Source organism: Schistocerca gregaria, chromosome 2, assembly GCF_023897955.1.
Source record: "Schistocerca gregaria isolate iqSchGreg1 chromosome 2, iqSchGreg1.2, whole genome shotgun sequence".
Taxonomy (NCBI): Eukaryota; Metazoa; Arthropoda; class Insecta; order Orthoptera; family Acrididae; genus Schistocerca; species Schistocerca gregaria.
The window spans coordinates 581,718,408-581,736,661 of NC_064921.1; the positions used below are offsets into that span (position 1 = coordinate 581,718,408).

Genomic DNA, 18,254 nt, shown 5'->3' on the forward strand with positions numbered 1-18,254 from the left:
CAATCTCGTGTAAACATAAGTATATCTTAAGTTCAGATGAGTATACTTGCATTTTTGTGAATCAGAGGGAACACATTATAGTGCATCATTTGTTATCTAACAAACTAGCATTCGACAGTAGGAGTAATGTCTCATAATTGATAATGGTTAAATCGCTAAAGCAGCGCACCTAACAATTTTAAGAAAAAATGGTATAAACTCTTCTCATAAGTTCTAACAACACACTAGTATCACGGAGATGCATCGGCAACTCAGATGGGAATGATTGGAGGGAAGACGATGTTCTTTTCGCGAGCCACTATTGAGAAAATTTTGGGATTCACCATATGAGGCTGACTGCAAATCGATTCTATTGCCGCCAACGTACATTTCGCGTAAGGACCACGAAGATAATTAGAGAGATTATGGCTCGTTACGAAGGCATAAAGATAGTCGTTTTTCACTCGATATATTTTCGGATGGAACAGGAAAGGAAATGACTAGCAGTGGTACAGGGCACCCTCCGCCATGCACCATACGGTGGCTTGCGGAGTGTGTATACAGACGTAGATGTTGACCAAATTGTGGAGCAAATCTCAATGATAATGAACGTGTATGTATATGAAATTAACGACAGAAAAGTAATAATACATAAAATAAATTGCACACCAATCCCGTGCAGATGACAAGCTGCGAGAATATATTAGCATAATCAACAATATATCACAGGAGGTAGCTATTTTTTTTTTCAAGGAACTCCCCGACGGAACGAGGGAGTGAGCCATGAGGAAATTCTTTAGTTTAGTCTGCAAAGTGCGGGGATTACTGCTAAGATTTTTTAAAATTCTTATGAAAGCGTACTGAAAATGGATGCAGCAGAATAGGCCTACTGCTCACCTCTCTGCGCATGAGTCCACGAGGCGCGATCCAAATGCGGGTTCGATTTCTGCCTAGTATTAAATGAGTGAAAGCTGATAATTCTTGGGAATAAGCTCGTATTGTTAACGACAAACGACATTAAAAAAAATAAATACTGAGAGGCCAATGTCAGAATTCCCAGGCTTCTGAACAGAAATTGACAAGATATTCGTAAACTTCCTCCACATATTGCTCGAACTGCCCGTTCCTGAACTTTTGTAAGTGGGAAGGGCTACACCAGAATATAACAACGTATGTCATAAGTGAACGAAAGTAAGCAATGTAGTGTAATTTCCGTGTTGGTTGATCACTTATTTCAGGTGTTTCTCTAATGGTACACCGAATCGTCGACGTATGTATGTGCTAAAAGAGTGGCCCTAATGTCAACCAAAGGGGCCTTTCTATGAAAAGGAATGGCACCTCAGACCGTCACTAGTGGATGTTGGGCTGTATCCCGGGCAACAGTCATGCCGGTATTCCACCACCCTCTGGGTAGTCTCCACACACGTCTTTCCACGTCATCAGGGCTCAGTTCCAAGTTAATTCTACTCCAGTCAATGATATTCCAGTCCGGAGGCGTATCTGGAGACGCACTGGACAGCGTTGGGACACCAACCTGACTGTCACCCAGTATAGCGCCCGACAACCAGCGGTGACGGTGTGTGGCGCCTTTTTTTCATAGCTGGGCCGCTCAGGTTGTCGCCCCCGACACCCTTAACACCATTAACACTGCTAATGGTACATACAGAAGTATCCAGTTGTTGAGTAAGATCTTGAATGTGGACTTTGCGGAGCAGCTATCTGAACACCTAGTAATTTGAACTTATGAAACGCACAAACTATATACCCATTCTCTACTGTCAAAAAGTCAATTTTAGTTAGCGCGTGCGCTAAAAACTATAAGCACTGGGTCGCATTGAGATTTAGCGTCAGTTTATTTTCTACAAGCCATGAATTTATATCCTGAATTGCACTTTTTGATACATTCCCTACGTTGCACTCAACATCCTACACTACCAAACAAATACCATAAACAAACAGAAATATTTTAGAATCACCTGTCACGTTAGAAGGCATGTCATTTTATGTCTACAAGAACATAGTAGGTGAATATGGATTGGGGCTAAGAAATGAAAGAGGAAGCCGTCTGGTAGAATTTTGCACAGAGCATAACTTAATCATAGCTAATACTTGGTTCAAGAATCATGAAAGGAGGTTGTATACACGGAAGAACCCTGGAGATACCAAAAGGTATCAGATAGATTATATAATCGTAAGACAGAGATTTAGGAACCAGGTTTTAAATTGTAAGACATTTCCAGGGGCAGATGTGGACTCTGACCACAATCTATTGGTTATGCACTGTAGATTAAAACTGAAGAAACTTCAAAAAGGTGGGAATTTAAGGAGATGGGACCTGGATAAACTGAAGGAACCAGAGGTTGTACAGAGTTTCAGGGAGAGCATAAGGGAGCAATTGACAGGAATGGGAGTAAGAAATACAGTAGAAGAAGAATGGGTAGCCTTGAGGGATGAAATAGTGAAGACAGCAGAGGATCAAATAGGTAAAAAGACGAGGGATAGTAGAAACCCGTGGGTAACAGAAGAAATATTGAATTTAATTGATGAAAGGAGAAAATATAAAAATGCAGTAAATGGATCAGGCGAAAAGGAATACAAACTTCTCAAACAAGAGATCCACAGGAAGTGCAAAATGGCTAAGAAGGGATGGCTAGAGAACAAATGTAAGGATGTAGAGGCTTATCTCACTAGGGGTAAAATTGATACTGCTTACAGGCAAATTAAAGAGACCTTTGGAGAAAGGAGAACCACTTGCATGAATGTCAAGAGCTTTGATGGAAACCCAGTCCTAAGCAAAGAAGGGAAAGCAGAAAGGTGGAACGAGTATATAGAGGGTCTATACAAGGGCTACGTACTTGAGGACAATATTATGGAAATGGAAGAGGATGTAGATGAAGATGAAATGGGAGATATGATACTGCGTAAAGAGTTTGACAGAGCACTGAAAGACCTGAGTAGACAACATTCCAGACCCGGAGTAGACAACATTCCATTAGAACTACTGACAGCCTTGGGAGAGTCAGTCCTGTCAAAACTCCACCATCTGGTGAGCAAGATGTATGAGACAGGCGAAATACCCTCAGACTTCAAGAAGAATATAATAATTCCAATCCCAAAGAAAGCAGGTGTTGACAGATGTGAAAATTATCGAACAATCAGTTTAATAAGTCAGAGCTGCAAAATACTAACGCGAATTCTTTACAGACGAATGGAAAAACTGATAGAAGCCGACCTCGGGGAAGATCAGTTTGGATTCCGTAGAAATACTGGAACACGTGATGCAATACTGACCCTACGACTTATCTTAGAAGAAAGATTAAGGAAATGCAAACCTACGATTCTAGCGTTTGTAGACTTACAGAAAGCTTTTGGCAATGTTGACTGGAATACTCTCTTTCAAATTCTAAAGGTGGCAGGAGTAAAATACAGGGAGCGAATGGCTATTTACAATTTGTACAAAAACCAGATGGCAGTTATGAGTCGAGGGGTATGAAAGGGAAGCAGTGGTTGGGAAGGGAGTGAGACAGGATTGTAGCCTATCCCCGATGTTATTCAATCTGTATATTGAGCAAGCAATAAAGGAAACAAAAGAAAAGTTTGGAGTAGGTATTAAAATCCATGGAGAAGAAATAAAAACTTTGAGGTTCGTCGATGACATCGTAATTCTGTCAGAGACAGCAAAGGACTTGGAAGAGCAGTTGAACGGAATGGACAGAGTCTTGAAAGGAGGGTATAAGATGAACATCAACAAAAGCAAAACGAGGATAATGGAATGTAGTCGAACTAAGTCGGGTGATGCTGAGGGAATTAGATTAGGAAATGAGACACTTAAAGTAGTAAAGGAGTTTTGCTATTTGGGGAGCAAAATAACTGACGATGGTCGAAGTAGAGAGGATATAAAATGTAGACTGGCAATGGGAAGGAAAGCGTTTCTGGAGAAGAAAAATTTGTTAACATTGAGTATAGATTTAAATGTCAGGAAGTCGTTTCTGAAAGTATTTGTATGGAGTGTAGCCATGTATGGAAGTGAAACGTGGACGATAAATAGTTTAGACAAGAAAAGAATAGAAGCTTTCGAAATGTGGTGCTACAGAAGAATGCTGAATATTAGATGGGTAGATCACATAATAATGAGGAGGTATTGAATAGAATTGGGGAGAAGAGGAGTTTGTGGCACAACTTGACTAGAAGAAGGGATCGGTTGGTAGGACATGTTCTGAGACTTCGAGGAATCACCAATTTAGTATTGTAGGGCAGCGTGGAGGTTAAAAATCGTAGAGGGAGACCAAGCGATGAAGACACTAAGCAGATTCAGAGGGATGTAAGTTGCAGTAGGTACTGGAAGATGAAGAAGCTTGCACATGAAACACTAGCATGGAGAGCTGCATCAAACCAGTCTCAGGACTGAAGACCACAACAACAACAACAAGACAAAAAAAGGCAAACCACAAATGAATAATCCAAATGGGACGGAAATCGGTAGATGTGATGTACATGTACAGACAAACGAATGAGTACAATTACACAAAAATTGGATGATTTATTCAACAGAAAAAACTTCACAAATTGAGCAAGTCAATAATGCTTTGCACCACCTCTGGCCCTTGTTCAGACATTTCTTCGGCTTGGCATTGACTGATAAGAGTTTTTGGATATCCTCCTGAGAGACATCGTGGCAAATTCCTTCCAATTTGCACTTTAGATCGTCATAATTCCGAGATAGTTACAGAGCACTGCCCATAATGCTTCCAAACGTTCTCAACTGGGGAGAGATCCGGCGAGCGTGCTGGCTAAGGTAGGGGTTAGCGAGCACGGAGACAAGCAGTAGAGACTCTCGACGTGTGCGTGCGGGCATTATCTTGCTGGAATGAAAGACCCGGATGGCGTACCGTGAGTGGCAACAAATCAGGGCATAGAATATCGTCGATGAACCACTGTGCTGTAAGGGTGCCGGGGACGAAAACCTAAGGGGTTCTGCTATGAAAAGAAATGGCACGACACATCATCGCTGCTGGTCATCGGGCGGTATCGCTGTTGACAGTCTAGTTGGTGTTCCAACGCTGTCCAGGGCGTCACCAGACACGTCTTCGGCCTGGAATCTCATTGACTGGAGTAGAATTGTCTTCAGTGATGAGTCCCGCTTGGAACTGTGCCGCTATGACCAGGGAGACGCCCCAGATGGTGGTGGAACACCGGCATGACTGTTGCCCGGCATACAGCCCACAACCAGGAGTGACGGTCTGTGGTGCCATTCCCTTTCATAGCAAGATCCCTTTGGTTGACATTAGCGTCACCCTTACAGCATATACGTACGTCGACGGTATTCGGTGTAACATTAGAGAAGCACCTGAAATAAGTGATAAGCCAATACGGAAATTAGACTACATTGCTTACTTTCGTTCACTTATGACAGACGTTGTTATATTCTGGTGTAACCCTTCTCACTTATCTCGTCCATTTCTGTCCAGTAGCCTGGGAATCCTGACATTGGCCTCTTAGTATTTATTTTCTTTAATGTCGTTTGTTGTTAACAACACGAGCTTATTCCCAAGAATTAGCAGCTTTCACTCATTTAATACCAGGTAGAAATCGAATGCGCATTTGGATCGCGCCTCGTGGACTCTTGTGGAGTGAGACGAGCGGTATTCTGCTGCATCCATTTTCAACATGCTTTCACAAGAATTAAAAAAAAAATTCTTAAAAGTAATCCTCGCACTTTGCAGACTAAACTGAAGAATTTCCCCAAGGCTCACTCCTTCGTTCTGTCGGGGAATTGATTATGCTAATATATTCTCGCAGCTTGTCATGTGCACAGGATTGGTGTGCACTTTATTTTATGTATTATTCCTTTTCTGACGTTAATTTCATATAGGCTACAGATTCGTCCATGACCACGGAGATTTGCTCCACAATTTGGTCAACATCCATACCGTATGGTGCATGGCGGAGGGTGCCCTGTACCACTGCTAGTCATTTCCTTTCCTTTTCCATTCGAAAATAGATTTAGTGAAAAACGACTGTCTATATGCCTCCGTAACGTGCACTAATCTCTCTAATTATCTTCGTGGTCCTTACGCGAAATGTACGTTGGCGGCAATAGAATCGTTTTGCAGTCAGCCTCATGTGCCGGATCACTAAATTTTCTCAGTAGTGCCTCGCGAAAAGAACATTGCCTTCCCTTCAGTCATTCCCATCCGAGTTCCCGATGCATCTCCGTAATACTTGTGTGTTGTTCGAACAGCACATACGTACGTCGACAATACTCCGTGACCCGTTTCGTTGCTCTTCATGGCAAGTCATCCTCGGCTTACATTTCAGCAAGATATTGCCCGCCCGCACACGGTGTCTATAAGGGGCGTAAACAGCATGAGATATTGAGGGATCATTGTAAGGGACACGGAGACGACGGTTATTCGTGTGAGAGAGCGTTATCAATACTTGGCAAAGTTTGAAAGGAGTGTCATCGTGGGTCCCAATTTGGCTGGGAGTTCGAACCGTGCAGTATCCAGATTTCTGAGACATTCGGATGTGACAGTTGCCTCATGTTGGACTGCGTGGGAACGTGAGGGCAGGCATACTCGTCGTCACATTTCCAATCGACCATGTGTGACCACCACAAGGGAAGATCGCCGCATTTTGCATCAGGCATATCGTAACCCCTTCATATCTGCGCATACCATCTGAGACCAAGTAATGGACTCTTTTCAACAATCTGTTTCATCGGAGATTAGCAGCAACCGGACTGGGGAATTACTGTCCGAGGCATAGGCTGCCGTTAACACCACAACAAATACGGCTGCATTTTGAGTGGTGCCGCGACTGAGATGCATAGGTGCTGACGAATGACGTCGCACTGAGTTCAGCGATGAATCGTGATTGTACACTATCCTGGATAACAATCGCTGACGAGTATAGCGGTAACCTAGCGTGAGGTCCCATTCTTTCAATGATTTGGGTAGTTAGCTGTGTTATTCTTGACATCATGGTGTGAGTAGCCATTGGGTATGACTTGAGGTCATGGCTGGTAGTGAGTAACGGAGCTCCTGACGTCAAAGCGGTACGTCACAGATATCCTGCGTCCTCACGCGTTACGAATCACGTGATAACATTGTAGTGCCATTTTTTAACAGGACAACACTCGATCACATGTGGCACTTGTCTCTAAGTTGTATTCGTGATGCTGAAGTACTCCCGAGGCTGGCAAGAGCCCCAGATATGTCCTTGATAGGAATGAATGGACCAGCTCGAACGTCAGCTTTGCCCTAGTCCCAGTATCCAGGATATCAAGAACCAGTTACTGTTGTTGGGGCCAGCTTGGGGAGTGCGCGGATCCATGTCAGAGGAAGTGCGATGACCAACTGATAAGTGGGCCCATGCTGCCAAGTTCTTTATAAATTTGACTAGATTTTGTAATCGAGGAAATAACAAACCGTGAAGTTTCATTTCGTTTCTTCCTCCCCTTCTGAGTGCTTCAGTTTCTTTTAACAGGACATGTATGCACATACTTTTAAACCATCAGATTACCACTAACATAATACGGTATTTCATCGAATGTACACCAGACAAACATATTTATTTTAAAGTAAATAAAAATTAAACTTTGTTGCAGGTGACCCTACGACATTCGGCAACCTTCGGCCGGCACCAGAAGTGGTGAAGGCGCTGCACGATAGCATCGACTCCGGCAGCTACCACGGTTACGGCCCTTCTGTCGGTTAGTATCACAACTGCTCTTCCTCCACTAATGTACCACAGTTCTGCATGGGAACTTTTACCTTAACAACCAAGTAGTGGGTGGCCGTTGTAGAGTAGACGCACAGAGGCAGGGGTGGTTTGTGACGGTAACGATACCTATAACTGTACTCGATGGCCAAAATAATTTTGACCCGAAGAGTGTTTATAATTCTAACACGAAATATGTTACCCTGATTACATTTAGTTAACATGCTGCTCTCATACGCAACTGTGTCTACTCCTGTGTCTAATAATAGCTTTGTTGGTTGGATTAAGTTGATATAAAACGTTGAAAACACTTTTCGAGCCAATTCTATTTTGGCCATCTTGAAGTTCAACTGTTTTTACCTGCCACTAAACCCTCAACTTTCGTTTGCTGGAGACGCGAAGGAAAACAACGAATGCGATATTTTTCTTTTATTATAAGTAGAATGGACAAAATGACATCAAAACGAGGAAGATTGGACTGTAGAACTGTCAATGACTCTTGTTGTTTGCGTATCACGGACAATGTATTCAAAATATTCGCTATCACCCTTGGCTACAAATTGGATGAAACAAAGTGATTGCTGGTTCTTATTACATCTAGAAGTAAGTTATAGCCTTTGTGACTGGAATAGTAGGTGTGAAGAATATGGAAACCCCAAAAATTTGTCTGAAACAACGAAGTCCACCTGCCCGCCCATAAAGTACCTACTATAAAGTCTGACGCTCACTGTCCAACGGATGCTGTGTGGCACTAACAGAAGTATTCTTATACGCAGGTCACCTGGAGGCACGCGAAGCAGTGGCGAGGTATTCTTCGACAGAGAAAGTGCACGTTGAGGCCAAGGTAACCAGAACAGCATAGCTCATCTGAATGCATCACCGACTCCAAAAACAAAAGCTTCGCTTTGATGTTATGGAAAGTTCATCTTGTCCATAACTGGAAAGGCTTTCAAGGCAATGGATGTAACTACAGTTGTTAACGGAAGTATGTCCCGATACCACGGCGTATCGCTAGGTAGCTGTGGACGAGTGGTGTCGGGCGTCATAGTGGTTTTATCACGGTGGTGGTTGCGGTGGTGGCGGTGGTTGTGGTGTGCAGACTGTGGTGACAGTAATGCAACTTAAATACTAGTTAGGATACTAACCTTTTCTGGCATACAGTTAAATGTAACTTGAGAAATGTAATCAGATCAATGTGCTTGATAAGTAAGTCGTAGACTACCAACTGCTGCCTGTTGCAAGGAATTTTTTTGTGGCCATTGAGTGAAATTTCCCGGTGACAATTTTCTTTGTGTGAGAGAAATGTCCAAAGGTGTCGTTGCTTGCTTTCCAAATGGAGCTCTATATTCTCTCATTCCTAGTACGATTAATAGATTTACGTATTAGCGCCAAGTAAAGGGATGTCTCAGACAATAGGACCATATTTGAAGAATACAATAGTGTTCAAGCCAACCTTAATCTTGATGATTGTTTTACACTCGTTTATGGTTTTACTTTCCGTTAAACAAGCAGTAGTGAGAGTAGAGTGTTTGAAAGCTATCAGCTGTGGCATCTCGGCGTCTCCCCGCTCCCCCCCCCCCCTCTCTCTCTCTCTTTTCACATAGGAGAATTAGAGTTCTTTTCATCTCAATCTCGGGAGAGAGTACCAACACAGTTGAACATAATGGGGAAGGAAATCGATCATGACATTTTCGAGAGCACCGCCTCCATATTTGCCTTAGGGAGGAAAACTTAAAGTATGCTGGTCAAACTGTACTTTAAACCCCAACAGAACCACTTCTAACATTGTACTTGATTCTCAACCTAACATATGATAATGCCTCTGTCGAATATGGTTATTAAGCTCTGTTGTTTGTGTTGTTATGGACGAGTATGGAATGTAACTGGTAGGGAGAGTGAAGTCACCGTCCAATACTTGGGCTTATACAGATTGACGCCGAAGGGACAGCAAAGCATAACGTCTCCATCCGACTGACACATCACCATTAACATTGCCAGATGCCATCACTTCACAAGACTCTTCGGAAAGGTTTCAGATTCAACTCAAGAGAGTTGAGCATAGTCTAAGAATTGTAACTACCTTTGCTCTCCATTCTGCCCAAATTCTGGGGAGGAAGATTTCTCCTATCACCAGGATTCAAACTCTAAGAGAACGGAAGCACTTCATCGTAATATAGTTCTGTGGTTTTATGTGAGACTTCTTTTATGTGAAACACCGTGGAGAGATTGACGATTCTTTTAATGACGTATACATTAGAGGCAGGCATATAGAAGTCTTAGAAATCAGACATTGAACGCGCTAACAACTAATGCAAAAATTCAGCAAAATAATTTTATGCTTGTGAAAAAAACAACTTACTCTTTTTGTATCGTAATGGGCCAAGAGATAGCTTGCGGTATAAGGAAGTGAATCAATCCGGAATAGAATCGACCAGACCGTTGGTTTAGTACAGTGCAGGTGTGCTTTTCGTTACTGGCAGTTCGAACACCCGCCTGGGAAAGTGTCAGGCTGCTTCCCCACTTCCATATCGGATACATGATGCGTATGCAGTTGAAATATGAAAGACACAGTGTAGAAAATACCTGAATCGCAATACATTTCGTTCCTTCCAGTCGTAGGCTAAGGTGACATATGCTACGTCTAGTACGAGCGGATGGTTATCGTTTATGGACCCGGAAATGTGAGAATCGCCACCAACAAAGAGGAGACAGGAGACTGCTTTTCAAAACATTACTTAACAAAAGGTAATAAAGCTACAAACTTACTCTGTATTTCAAAACAATAGGGCACTGGCAGGAAGCTCTCCCTTAAGGAAGCTGACAAAACGATTGTCAGAGTTTAATGTCTTATAGATGTGGAAAGTCATTAGAGAGCCCTGCATGAAAGTATCGTCGCTGTATGATGAAATTCTGAACAACGTAAATAATAATTCCACTTAGTGTGCTGAACAGCGCTAAATGTGTGTAATTAGAACTCGCCGGAGCAGAAAGAACCCGATAGTATCCGATTACAACGTTGGTAGCAAAGTTCGGGAACACGTCACATCATTAAATATTTTGGGGTAGTACTAAGGAGCTATACGAAATGAGACAGCCGGCCGCGGTAGTCTCGCGGTTCTAGGCGCGCAGTCCGGAACCGTGCGACTGCTACGGCCGCAGGTTCGAATCCTGCCTCGAGCATGGATGTGTGTGATGTCCTTAGGTTAGTTAGGTTTAAGTAGTTCTAAGTTCTAGGAGACTGATGACCACAGCAGTTGAGTCCCATAGTGCTCAGAGCCATTTGAACCATTTTTTTTTAAATTCTGAATTAGGAAAGGGGAATGGAATAATCAGATTTGTTGGAAGAGTCTGAGAAAGTAGATATACACATCAATAAATCCAACAACTACTATTACTATTACTATTACTTACTGAAGTGACAGTTGCCAGTAACAAAAGATTCCAGTGACAGTATAAAATATAGTAATATAGACGTATTCTACGTCTGACACCTGTGTGGCGATGCAACTGTTTAGCTGCGTGATTAGGAAACCATTATATTTAATTTTAAATCCTTTATAATGTTGTGCTATTCTCCATCCTTCTTCTCTGCGTAAGTTTGACGTATACGTTTCGGGCAAGGGGAACTCAGAACTTAGGAATGTGAGCTACTGGCCATTAAAATTGCTAAACCAAGAAGAAATGCAGATGATAAACGGGTATTCATGGGACAAATATATTATACTAGAACTGACATGTGATTACATTTTCAAACAATTTGGATGCATAGAGCCTGAGAAATCAGTACCCAGACAACCATCTCTGGCCGTGATAACGGCCTTGATAGGCCTGGGCATTGAGTCGAGCAGAGCTGGGATGTCGTGTAAAGGTACAGCTGCCTATGCAGCTTCAACACGACACCACAGTTCATCAAGAGTAGTGACTGGCGTATTGGGGCGAGCCAGTTGCTCGGCCACCATTGACTCAGACGTTTTCAATTGGTGAGAGTTCTGGAGAATGTGCTGACCAGGGCAGCAGTCGAACATTTTCTGTATCCAGAAAGGCCCGTACAGGACCTGCAACATGCGACCTAATGTGGATTAAAGCAAAAGAAATTGTTGTTTACCTAATGTGGATTAAAACGAAAGAGACTGTTGTTTATGCAACATTCGTAGTACATTTTTGTTCGAAGGGGAAAGACAAATTCAAAATGATACGCAAAAGAGAGGCAGGATGAAATAAATTTGATTTCGAAACATAGTTTGCGTTTAGTACAGATTTTTACAGTCAACAAAAATCATGCTTACAGTGCACCCTCTCGGGAGGACGGAACCAACGACGTTTTTCGTAGAAGCACCTGCCCCACAAGCACTGCATCATGTCCAGCGGTAATAGATCTCAGACACGTCTTGCACGAGTAAGAAAACTGAATTATTGTTAACAGGTGGACAAATTGCTTGTGGATCAGAAGCTTCATGTCTTTCTATAAAATAGAAAAACAACACGAAAACAGCGATAAATATACACTCCTGGAAATTGAAATAAGCACACCGTGAATTCATTGTCCCAGGAAGGGGAAACTTTATTGACACATTCCTGGGGTCAGATACATCACATGATCACACTGACAGAACCACAGGCACATAGACACAGGCAACAGGGCATGCACAATGTCGGCACTAGTACAGTGTATATCCACCTTTCGCAGCAATGCAGGCTGCTATTCTCTCATGGAGACGATCATAGAGATGCTGGATGTAGTCCTGTGGAACGGCTTGCCATGCCATTTCCACCTCGCGCCTCAGTTGGACCAGCGTTCGTGCTGGACGTGCAGACCGCGTGAGACGACGCTTCATCCAGTCGCAAACATGCTCAATGGGGGACAGATCCGGAGATCTTGCTGGCCAGGGTAGTTGACTTACACCTTCTAAAGCACGTTGGGTGGCACGGGATACATGCGGACGTGCATTGTCCTGTTGGAACAGCAAGTTCCCTTGCCGGTCTAGGAATGGTAGAACGATGGGTTCGATGACGGTTTGGATGTACCGTTTGGATGTACCGTCCCCTCGACGATCACCAGAGGTGTACGGCCAGTGTAGGAGATCGCTCCCCACACCATGATGCCGGGTGTTGGCCCTGTGTGCCTCGGTCGTATGCAGTCCTGATTCTGGCGCTCACCTGCACGGCGCCAAACACGCATACGACCATCATTGGCACCATGGCAGAAGCGACTCTCATCGCTGAAGACGACACGTCTCCATTCGTCCCTCCATTCACGCCTGTCACGACACCACTGGAGGCGGGCTGCACGATGTTGGGGCGTGAGCGGAAGACGGCCTAACGGTGTGCGGGACCGTAGCCCAGCTTCATGGAGACGGTTGCGAATGGTCCTCGCCGATACCCCAGGAGCAACAGTGTCCCTAATTTGCTGGGAAGTGGCGGTGCGGTCCCCTACGGCACTGCGTAGGATCCTACGGTCTTGGCGTGCATCCGTGTGTCGCTGCGGTCCGGTCCCAGGTCGACGGGCACGTGCACCTTCCGTCGACCATTGGCGACAACATCGATGTACTGTGGAGACCTCATGCCCCACGTGTTGAGCAATTCGGCGGTACGTCCACCTGGCCTCCCGCATGCCCACTATACGCCCTCGCTCAAAGTCCGTGAACTGCACATACGGTTCACGTCCACGCTGTCGCGGCATGCTGCCAGTGTTAAAGACTGCGATGGAGCTCCGTATGCCACGGCAAACTGGCTGACACTGACGGCGGCGGTGCACAAATGCTGCGCAGCTAGCGCCATTCGACGGCCAACACCGCGGTTCCTGGTGTGACCGCTGTGCCGTGTGTGTGATCATTGCTTGTACAGCCCTCTCGCAGTGTCCGGAGCAAGTATGGTGGGTCTGACACACCGGTGTCAATGTGTTCTTTTTTCCATTTCCAGGAGTGTAGAACACAGTTAGCGAATGACATGAAAGATGAGCCTATTGTTAATACGGCAATGTTGCACCACTCGTGTTGGCGTGGCTGGTGCACACGTTTATATGAAATAGAGAATGGGGAAACAAAGGGAACGGTCGGGGATTAGGGAGCTGGAATTCGTGACTTCCAGCCGCACAGGGCATTGTGGTAATCAAATGGCCGGACCGCGCTTCGAACCCGTACTTACCGTGCATCAAGAACGCCTGTCTTAACTGCTTCTGCCATCCGAACGGGGTCCCTGACCGACTTCTCGCACGCTGCATTGCAGCGTTCGTAATCTGTTAACCCCTTACTTGTAATTTATTAATTATCGTAGGATTTCAGACTGTATTAGTGCACTCGCGCTGTAACAAACGTTAAGGAGCTGTATATTTGAGCAGAGTCTGTCGCCATTGCATTACCACAATGTCCTGAGCGGCTGGAAGTCACGAAGTCCCACACCTCCCTTCCATTTCTTTCCCCATTCTCTACTTCATATAAATGTACGCACCAGGCGCGTCATCAGGAGTAGTGTCTGTTCCGTTCTGGGGTCAGTCGGATTTCTACAAGCAGCCGCGGCCGGAATTTACGAGGCGCGTAAAACACTTTGCGACGTACTGCTCCGCAAATATACTCGGAAATGTTTATTGGCGGACCCTGGTAAATTCTCTGCACGGGTACACTTTTAAAATCTGTCTAGATAGGGGTCGCCATCCTCGTCTTGACCTGTGAACCAATGGCAAACGCCTCACCTACTGCGAAGTCAATTATTAAACGTCCTGTGGAGGTCCAAATACTCTGAGGAAGAATGTGAGATCCGACCACTACGCTGATCTAACACTCTAGTCGTAATACACCGCCTCCAATGGCTGCTAGAAACTTACGCCAATAATCTTCACAACAATGAAATACGAAACAGTTCAAAGTGAATAGGGAAAATTTTACACAAAACGCCACACATTTCTACGGAAGCAAATATAAGTTATTGTCTTCAAACAGGCCTCGCTTGTAAAATGTGTGAATACTCGCAAACTGCCACCGCACGCGACCGAAAATGACTCAGCTATAAAACCACGCCCATGCAACGGAATGCACTTTCGGATTTTCTCTGTTTTCCATACTGGAATATAAAACTTAGCTGATCACGTAAGAGCACCTACTCCCGACGTCAGAAATACACCTCGAAAGCACCATCTCGCAATGTTGTTTGTTATTCAGTGATTGCAACTGATTGCCACGATCGCTAGTGGAGAACGTGAGAGAAATTCAGAGCTGCGAATACAAACAAACATCAGCTGCATAAGGGAGTGACGACAATGAAACTTTGTGCCGGGCCAGGATTCCCTACTTTACACGAGCGGTCGCCTTAACCACTTTGGCTATCCGTACACGTCTCATGGCCAGACCCAAACCTCTATTTGTCGTCGTTCCTGAGTCACACACATTATGTAGTTCCCGTGCAAGGGAGGACATTTTAATTGAGAGTTGTTTCCTGGTATCGGGGGATGATATTATATTGTAGTGCCTCTGATGTTAAGAACTATGCGATTTTTCTTCAGATATGCATGCATGGATTTCCATCCGCAGTCAGTTTTTCTCCTGGAACCATCTAAAATCTCCAGTGTTTTTCAGTACAGAGGAGAAAAAGAAACTGCAGATGGAAACTGTCATCCAGCAAGGCAACAGAACATCGCATTCATAGGAGACAAAGCCTGCACCATCTAGCTCTATCTCCTCCACTGGTGATCGATCCAATCAGTCGGGGTCACTGAATAGCAAACAACATTGCAAGATGTTCTGCTTACAGTCCGTCAGTGTACAAAGCCACATTTGCTGCCGAATGGCAGGCCTGGTGGCAGGCGCCGGCGTCTATAACTTCGCCGCTCTGTAGCGTAGTTAGGTGGCGTTTGTGGACACGGGTTCCTATCCCCGATTTGTTCCTCCAGACACCCTCAACAGTCCCTCCAAGTTTGTACCAACATTCTGGGGACATCCTGTGTATTAGAATTGACCATACGACTGTCTGCAGACTACACTGATGGCCATTAAGACTGTAACGTCATGAAGACAGCGTGCAACAAACGTCAAATTGACATGAAGCAAATTTTTGTAAATGAGAAAAGTTAAGCATTTCAGCAAAACTGCATGTAGCAGGTAAGAGTAAGGACATCTACAATGCGTCCACAAGAAAGATTATGGAATTGATTTCTAATTCAGGAAATGCATTATTTATTTGTGGGGAAGATCATGTTATGCGTCCTGTATGAAGGAGAAGTATCTACTAGTATTTGTTGGAATCCGAAGATTAGCACCATGGCCTGCCGAGATTGCAATCCATCATTCCACGATAAGCTGCACGCGTTGGTCGGCTTCCCACGACTGTCGTGGCAATATGAAATCGCTTGGTTCAGGAAGGCCATACTCGGCGGCATGTGGGATCTCAACAACATCATCAGACTAGCGACGTGGAGGACAGACAGGTTTCCAAACGGACAGTGCGACGGCGTATGGAACCACTACAGACTGGCAGCGTGGTGACCATTGTTGTATCTTCCCTCGACGCTGCAGCAGTGACGGGCGCTCCGATAGTGCTGCGCCCAACAATACTGGACACATTCTCAGACGAGTCCTGGTTCTGCGTAGAGCATCAGAATTGAAGTATCCTTGTGGGGAGGATGGGAGGATGCCATACTCACCCAGCACGTGGCGTGATGGTATGACATGCCATTGGGTACGCAACACGATCATCTCTGCTTCGCACTGCCAGTAATCTGGACAGAAGACGTTGTATTTTTGTCATTTGAAGGCTGACATCTATGCCCAACCTTCGAGGTATTCGCGACATCATCTTTCAAGAAGCTAACAAAAGACCGCATGTTACCTGTACTCTCCTGGCCTACTTCGATGTAGAGTTTGTTCTACAGTTGCTCTGACCAGTGTGTATTCCATATCTCTCATCCACTGACAATATCTGCCGACGGGTTACCGAGGAACTGGCATGCTGGCACTCACTATCCACTATGATAAACTGTTGGGTGATGTTCTCAAGCCGAGCGTTCTAGGGCGCTGCAGTCATGGACTGTGCGGCTGGTCCCGGCGGAGGTTCGAGTCCTCCCCCAGGCATGGGTGTGTGTGTTTGTCCTTAGGATAATTTAGGTTAGGTAGTGTGTAAGCTTAGGGACTGATGACCTTAGCAGTTAAGTCCCATAAGGTTTCACACACATTTGAACATTTTTTGATGTTCCCGCATCCGTCATCGAAGTTTAGTTTGGCTCGGTGCCCAGCCAGGCTGGAACCATTCTTGCTGGCAAAACGTTCAGCTCCGTGTACAAAATTTCGCACGCGTTTATCCCAAAATCAATTATAAATTTAATCATGTAATTCATCGTGCTGTACAATAAATACCAAGGCCTGCTGAAACGTAATGTCTCCGAATTCATTCTGTTCTCAATATCGGTTGACGCATTACGCGTCATGCGTATTACTCGGTCGGCTTCCCCCTTCTCTGATGCAAGTTGCAGCACCTGGCGCAAGAGGGCTCCGAATTCTAGCGTGTAACATGGCGACGTGTAATGTAACAATGTCGATGCGTGAGAAACAGGATGCTGTAATCGAGCTTCGAATTCGAAGAGTTCGACCACATATGGGCCACCCCCTCCTTCAGCTTGACAATGCCAGACCACACACGAGAGCTGCGACTCCTGCAACAATCCAACGTCTTGAGTTCACTGTCACTGGGGTCGGTATCATCGATCATCCTCCATAGAGTCCTTACGTGGATGCCTCTGATTTTCATCTGTCTCCAAAACTGAAAGAACATCTTCGAGGAGTTCACTTTGGTAGTGATGAGGCGCTGCAAGTAGAGGTGAAGTTGTGACTCCGTCTGCGCAGTCAAACATTCTACAATTACTGTATCATTTATTTTTTCATCATTACTAACTTTGCGACAGGGGCGGGTATACAATGTAAAAGGCATATTACTATATACATAACTAGGTCTATATTGGCTCTTAGCATCTATTCCACAATGCTAGGTCTTGTAAGCGATGACATCTCGGTCGACAAATGATTTAAATCCAGGTAGAGAGGCATTCTCACATCGGACGATAGCGAGAGTAAACCATCCACTCCCAGTACTCCCTGTGGCAAAGTCAAGACTGAAATTCACTCGACATCCACGGAAAAAAATCGGTCCATTCAGTATCACACTCTGTGCAGTTCTATTTCTGCCAAGTTTATTCTCCAGGCTTATTATGTGTTTGTAGACTGGCATGCGATGACGACGTTGACGATACACACTCGGAAAAAATCTCAACACCAAAATATAATTACTGCAGTATAATGAAATTTCGGTAAGGTATTGTCTAGGTAATGCCTTTAAGTGATTAACATTACAAGATCCCAAGTTAATGTAAGCATGAGATAAGCTATCGCAAAGGCGAAATGCTGATACGTTAATAATCGGTGTAACCGCCAGAATGTTGAATGCAACTCTCGTGCATTGTGTTGTACAGGTGCTGGATATAAGTTTGTGGAATAGAGTTCCATGTCTGTTGCACTTGCTCGGTCAATACAGAGACAGTTAATACTGGTTGTGAATGACGGTGGGGTTATCGT

General features: G+C 44.6%; 1 protein-coding gene across 4 annotated transcripts in view; it reads left to right on the forward strand.

Moving 5' to 3' along the window:
• The window catches only part of LOC126333363 (tyrosine aminotransferase), a 230,545-nt gene that overhangs the window by 110,953 nt on the left and 101,338 nt on the right, over positions 1-18,254 (forward strand). For all 4 annotated transcript variants that reach the window (XM_049996732.1, XM_049996733.1, XM_049996730.1 and 1 more), the window contains exons 3-4: positions 7,589-7,693; positions 8,478-8,545. In XM_049996732.1, the coding sequence (XP_049852689.1) occupies positions 7,589-7,693; positions 8,478-8,545 (173 nt within the window). The remainder of the gene's footprint in view (positions 1-7,588; positions 7,694-8,477; positions 8,546-18,254) is intronic.